Genomic DNA, 6,450 nt, shown 5'->3' with positions numbered 1-6,450 from the left:
CCTACCTCTTCCTAGCTTTGTAATGGGATTGAATTGTGCCCAAGTTTTTGAAGCTCTAAAAAATGCCTTCTGAAGCGAAGCGATGGGTTTTTGTAAGAAAAAAAAAAAAAAAAAAAAAAAAAAAAAAAAATATATATATATATATATATATATATATATATATATATATATATATATATATATATATATATATATATATATATATATATATATATATATATATATATATATATATATATATATATATATATTTAAAACTTTATAAGCTATAACTATCACTGGCTTCCAGCAACAGCCGTAAGTGCGTACACAATTATGTTCGACTGAAAGAAGAAGTCATATACACCTGGGATGGCTTGAAAGCAAGTCAATGATGGGATCATTTTAATTTTTGAGTGAACTATTCCTTTAAGAGTCAAACTATTTTTTTTTCCAATGGGTCAAACAATGCTGAATTTCCTCTGGATTTGGGATTCACTCGTGGCGACAGATGCATACACCACTTGACCCTCCTCTTTAACTTTCTGGAAAAAACACACACAAAAAAACAAGATATAATACTGATAAAATTATTATATAAAAAATTGTGGCATACTGAAGATTGATTTTTTTTTTTTTTTACTAATAACAGTGATGCAATATTATTTGATAAAATATATATCTTCTTCTTACTGCTAGGCTAATATGAAGCAGATTGAGATTGAGTTCTCATTCGTTTCGCTTCAGGCACCAAATTTTGGGCATCAAATGGTGATGCAAAATAGCTAATTTTTCATCTTTCAAAAGTAAACATTTCTAGAAAAACGAGTATTGAAATTAAGTAATATTACACTGTGGATCTTCCTTCGTCTTAAGAACAGTTATCGAGCAAAGTGTTGGACTACAACAGAAACTGTCGGTCAATTTCATCGATTTTACAGAAGCATTCGACAGTGTAGGTTTGTAGGTTGATGACTACATTTCGTGGATGATATCGTGTTGCTCGGTTCTACTCAACGATCACTCTGCAAGCTAACTGCGGCTCTGGAAAGCGGAAAAAGACGGATTCTGGATAAACACGTCCAAGAGCAAGATCCTTCGTATAGGCTACGTCTGCACAAATTCCAGTAGACGTTGACCTACAGACTCTGGACGAAGTTGATCAGGCCAAGACATTGCGTGTTGACTAGGAAAGGCCACAGCGGTTATGAGGTGGATACGGCTGATCCAATGCAATCGCCCTAGGAACAAAAATCTGACGTCTAAATTTGATTGTCATTCCCACAGCAATCTGCAAGAGTGAGACCTGGAAATCATCGGCAAACATCACCATACGTCTAAACGTCTTGCAATGTCTTCGGTATTTACTCCAAGTCTCATACGGTGACAATGTCAGCAATGAGGAAATAACTGTTACCCACCCCCGAATAGATATATAGACGGTCGAGCACCGCTTTCGCGGGCCATATTATTTGCCTATCCCCGGAACCAAAGGTCAAGTCAAGTCAATCTTATTTATATAGCGCTTTTTACAATGCAGATTGTTTCAAAGCAGCTTCACAGTGTTAAACAGGAGAATAATGCAACAGAATTTGATTAGGCCGTACAGCCGCTCCAGAGAAAACGGTGATGTCATCAGCTCATTTCAATTATCATACAGTGACAATGTGGGCAGATCAGTAATTAAGTTTATAAAGTAAATTTATTTTACTAATTAGATTCATTTGGATATTGAATTGAAAATGTAGTGTCCCCAACTGAGCAAGCCAAGCCAAAGGCGACAGTGGCAAGGAACCAAAACTCCATCAGGGGCATAATGGAGAAAAATAAACCTTGGGAGAAAACAGGCTCAATCGGGGTGCCAGTTCTCCTCTGGCCAATTAACAAACAGCGTATGATTATTATTCTGGCAACTTTACAGGAAAGGGGTCATATTATATCGGAATATTCGAAAGATCGGAATAATCACGCCGGAGACGGTTTTATTGAGGATGGCGTATCGATTAAATGATTAAATTGTAATATTCTAACAATCGGAGTCATCACGCCGGAGACGGGTTTATTGAGGATGCCGTGTCTGTGAGGCAATTTCAGGGGGAGTCTAATTGACAAGGTCTCTGCAGACACTTCAGGGATGCGTTAGTCATGTCTGGGCGCAGGTCCACCATCTGATCTGGATCCGGCTGACTGCAGTAAACCTCGGGATAAAACAGAGATGGCCATGTTGTGGACACCATCCCATGGGAAGCGGAAGCAAGGATGCCTGAGACAAACATGGCGGCGCACTTTCATTGAAGACGTGCGCACCGTGGACCTACTTTGGGACGAAGCTGAAACATTTGCAACTGATCGAGCCCATTGGAGATTGCTTAGCGCCTAATGTGCCGCATGGTGCAGATGGATCAAATTTTAAGTACACTTTCAGAAAAATATGCAAAAATTGTGCCTTATGGGGTACACCAGTTTGTCAATGGGGCAGTACCTTCACAGGGACACCTTTGTACCTTCTCTACCCCTGTAGAACTAGTACTTTAGTTAGATAAAAAATATGTACTCTTAGGCCACGTGTCCACCAAAGCATTTTTGTCAGCTGAAAACGCCAAGCGCTCTGCTGAAGATATGCTTGAGTGCTTTTTTCCAGTTGAGACGCGTTGCTTGTTATGATACGAAATATCCGCGGAAGTGTTACTAGTATCTCATTTCACAGATGGTTTGTTTCTGTATTGTTTCTGTTTAAAAATGTCGATACAATGTAAAGTATTTGCTCTGGCTCTTGTTTTAAACCATTTTGCTCCGTTATTCTTGTTGTTGTCATTTTTTGACATTGTACAAGCAGAATGTGGCAGTTTGTTGGTGTGGTATTTGTCCCCACTGTGATTGGACAGCTGGGTAAAAAGTAACAGTGAGAGCTGCGTTTTACCCAAAGTTGAACATTCAAAGTTGAACAGCTCTCAACAACTGGTAAAAACGCGATGCTCACATTGAAAACAATTGGAAAAAAACGCTAGCCACGGAAATATAATGCTTGGATGGACAGCCTATGTACCCTTAAAGGCCTAAGGTTATGAATAAGCTGGTGTGTTTCAAAACAATGACAAAATTTGCGTTTAGGAAATATAAGCATTCAAAACTTCAGTCTCTCACTTCCGTTAAAATGAATCATAGATTTTGAAGACATCATCACAGACTTCATCTTCTCATCACATCTTCTGTCCAATCAAATGCTCTCTAGAATCTGAAGCGTCCCGCCCCCTACACTATAAATAGACGCTGAAGCTGTGGCTGAAACAAAACGCTATTGGCTGTTTTAAAAAGGGGGGGGGGTGCAGTTTCAGGGGAAATAACGTCAACACATTGAATAATGCTGTGCGTTTCAAGGACCTGCAGTGGGCCTTTAAGGGGTAGATAAAGTATAGAGGTGTCCCTTTGAGGTGTCTGCTGTTATAATGTTATGGCTTTTATAATATCTGACATGATTCTGTTGTGTGTAATGTGTGTGATAGATCATTATACAGACAAAAACCCAAGCGCACACCAAAATCTCACTCGCTGCTAAAATAATACAGGGACTGAATGCATCTTACCGGTCTGTGTGCATTTCCTCTGTAGATCTCAGTATACGTTATTTCACCATCACAAGGCTTATCTGTTCAAATAATAACAATGATAGATTTAATATCATTTATGGATTTGACATTATAGCAGAGTATGTAGTAATTATATTTAGAACAATATTCTTAACACATCATTTTTTTGAAACTCAACAAATGAAACATTGTCATCTTTACACATCTTTAAGTAAGATTGTGTTCATAAACTGGAGAAAGCTGTTTTATAATTGAAATAATGTAGATAAGCATTTTACAGTGTGTTTTAATGCAGTTTATGTTTGAGACAAGTAAAGAATGTGGTCCAGTGACATTATGTGCAAATATATACCGATACTGCACACATTGTTTCGGTTTCTTCCATTAAAAAGAAACTAGAGGGCATTAACTACTAAAATTATGAGAATAAGGCCTGGTTTCACAGATAGGCCTTAGATTAAGCTAGGATTCGGCCTTCGTTCAATTAGGACATTTAGGTAGCTTTTGTAAACGTTCACTACAAACATTACTGGTGTGAATCTTGAGACATAACAATGGCACTGACATATTTTAAGACATATTTAAACAGTTAAAACAAGCTCAATAATGCATTTTAGTCTGGACTAGTTTAAGCCTTGACTGTGAAACCGGGGGAAGTGTGATTGAATGATAATTAGGGTTATCAACTGATTAAAATATTTAGTTTACAAGCTGTAGGTAACACTTGCCTTCTTGATCCTTTTTTCTTTGGTTTTTGCAGATGCAGAAGATCCCGACTGCAACAACAATCAACAGAGATCCAGCAGCAGCAACAGAGATCAGCACTATCTGAGAGACTGGAGGACCTGAAGGAGAGGTTGTTGTGATGATAAAGAGAGACATTCATGTAAGTGAATGAGTGAATCACATATATCAGTCGTGCTGCTGTACCTGCACATGTGTGACAGAGTTGAGTGATGTCGGGATGTCTGGTCTGGTTGCTGATGGGATTGTTGAGCACACAGCTGTAGGTGTTTTTATCCTGATATTCCACCTCCAGAGGTAGAGAGAGACTGATGCTGAGATCAGACACACTGATGCTGGACAATAAACTGTTTCCTTTGTACCAGGAGAGAGTCACATGACCCACATTCAACACTGAACACACCAGTGAACAATTTGATGATGATGATGAAGATGAAGAACATTGTGAAGAGTTTCTGCTGATGACAGGATTAGGAAGAGGAGCTGGAACACATGAGAGAATAGAGTGAAATCTGGATAAATCTAATCAACAATCTTATTTTCGGTTCAGTGTGTTGAGTGAGTGTTTAGTGTGTTGATGATGAGTGTCTGTGATCTCAAAATATAAATGATTAAACATTGCAATATGTAAATAGTAAAAAAAAAAAGAAGGAATATAGAGGCCAGGATTGGTGATCTCTACTCACTATAGACAGAAACACTGAACATTTTTCTTGACAGTTTAGCTGCAAGCATCTGTAGTTCATAAACTCCAGCATGTTCAGTTGTGATGTTTGGGATGGTCAGAGATCCAGTTTGATTGTCCAGCTTCAGTCTGTCTCTGAATCTCCCATCAGGAACATCAGATGTGGAGAAGATTTGCTTCTTTTTTTTAATTTTAGCTATGATAGCCTTTTCAGCTCCAAATGTCCATGTCATGTCGTCATTACGTATTTCAGTAAGATCAGAGTTTAGAGTGACAGAATCTCCCTCCATCACTGACACTGACTGTATTTCATTTGTTTCGGCCCCAAACACACCTGAAGAACATGAAGAGAGACCGATTAAGGATCCTGTTGGTTTACAAAGCTTGATATCAGATGTAGATGAATTGTTTAAGTATGAACTGAAGAACATCCAGAGCAGCAGCAAAGACACAAAAGCAGATTGAAAGGTCAAAATTTGATCTTTAGGACTTTTTAAACTCATCTACTATAGAGTAAATATCAATGTAATGTGTGAATTTACATAATGTATAAAAAAATAAAAAAAAACATGATAAAAACAGTTTGAAAGTACAAGTTTAATTCTGTTGGATATTTTTGAGAAATTGCTGGGAAGAATGTGCATTTGTAATCTTTCGAAATTACGATACTGAAGATCACAAAAAACACACCTGAGACCTCAATGCAGTTCAATTCGAGAGGCGTTCATAGCTACAATAGAAAGCCTGGAAATTCCCATTTAAAATTCCAATTAAACACAGAGACCTGAATTCAAAGTAAATCTCATGATATTGATCTGGTACATATAAAAGTAGAAAATAAAGTTTAAGTTTTTAAAATCTGAACTGTAGCAGCAGCTTTATTACTCTGAAATTAAAACATACAAATGTTTTTTTAACTTACCCATCAGACTCCAGCAACACAAACAGAATAAAAAAAACATCGTAAAAATGTTGTTTAGTTCTTCATCGAAACGTCTGATCTGATAAGACTGTCTTGCGAAATGGTGCTTGGTGTGTGAATCTTTTGACACTCCTACTTTCACACACATGCTCTGAGCGAGTTTTGAACATAGGTCTATGCCTCTATACCTATATCTCTATTTCTATATATATATATATAAATGCCCATATGAACTGATAATGACATTCTTAATTTTTTTGCTATTGACTAAATTTGTTGAAAGATATAGTTGTGTTCAATAGGTAAAAGTAGAAGAATATTGTGTGAGTTTGAGAATAACCCTTAGTGATTTAAAAATGGTTGTATAGATTCAGTTTATTTAGTTGTGTGGAAAAAACAAAAAAGTTAAAAACTATCTGCCATCTCACATTACCAGTTTGACTGAAGTTCAGCTTTTGAGTCATACCTGAAACCTCTGCGGTCGTTTTGTAATTTGATCTGTTGGTAGACAAACTTGTTTGTGAGAGACGATG

General features: G+C 37.2%; 1 protein-coding gene across 1 annotated transcript; it reads right to left on the bottom strand.

The window, feature by feature from the left end:
- Positions 1 to 432: 432 nt before the first annotated feature.
- On the bottom strand, positions 433 to 6,016 carry LOC307120367 (CD48 antigen-like). Its single transcript, XM_079807380.1, has 6 exons — positions 5,918 to 6,016; positions 4,997 to 5,329; positions 4,497 to 4,793; positions 4,295 to 4,411; positions 3,564 to 3,625; positions 433 to 524 (listed from the first exon to the last, which is right to left on the bottom strand). Exons 1-6 carry the CDS (start codon positions 5,955 to 5,957, stop codon positions 441 to 443), a joined length of 933 nt encoding a protein of 310 aa, XP_079663506.1. The 5' UTR covers positions 5,958 to 6,016; the 3' UTR covers positions 433 to 440.
- Positions 6,017 to 6,450: the final 434 nt, after the last annotated feature.

The sequence above is a fragment of the Gobio gobio genome (genome assembly GCF_949357685.1).
Source record: "Gobio gobio genome assembly, chromosome: 24".
NCBI classification, from domain to species: Eukaryota; Metazoa; Chordata; class Actinopteri; order Cypriniformes; family Gobionidae; genus Gobio; species Gobio gobio.
The sequence above is the reverse complement of the archived record's forward strand: the minus strand, read 5'-3'. Positions and strand labels throughout refer to the sequence as shown.

Coding starts and splice junctions, on each gene's coding strand:
- LOC307120367 (XM_079807380.1), bottom strand. CDS start 5,957: ATGTTTTTTTTATTCTGTTTGTGTTGCTGGAGTCTGATGG. Junction 3,626..4,294: donor AAGAAAAAAGGATCAAGAAG/GCAAGTGTTACC, acceptor TTATTTGAACAG/ATAAGCCTTGTGATGGTGAA. Junction 525..3,563: donor GAGGAAATGCACACAGACCG/GTAAGATGCATT, acceptor TGTTTTTTCCAG/AAAGTTAAAGAGGAGGGTCA.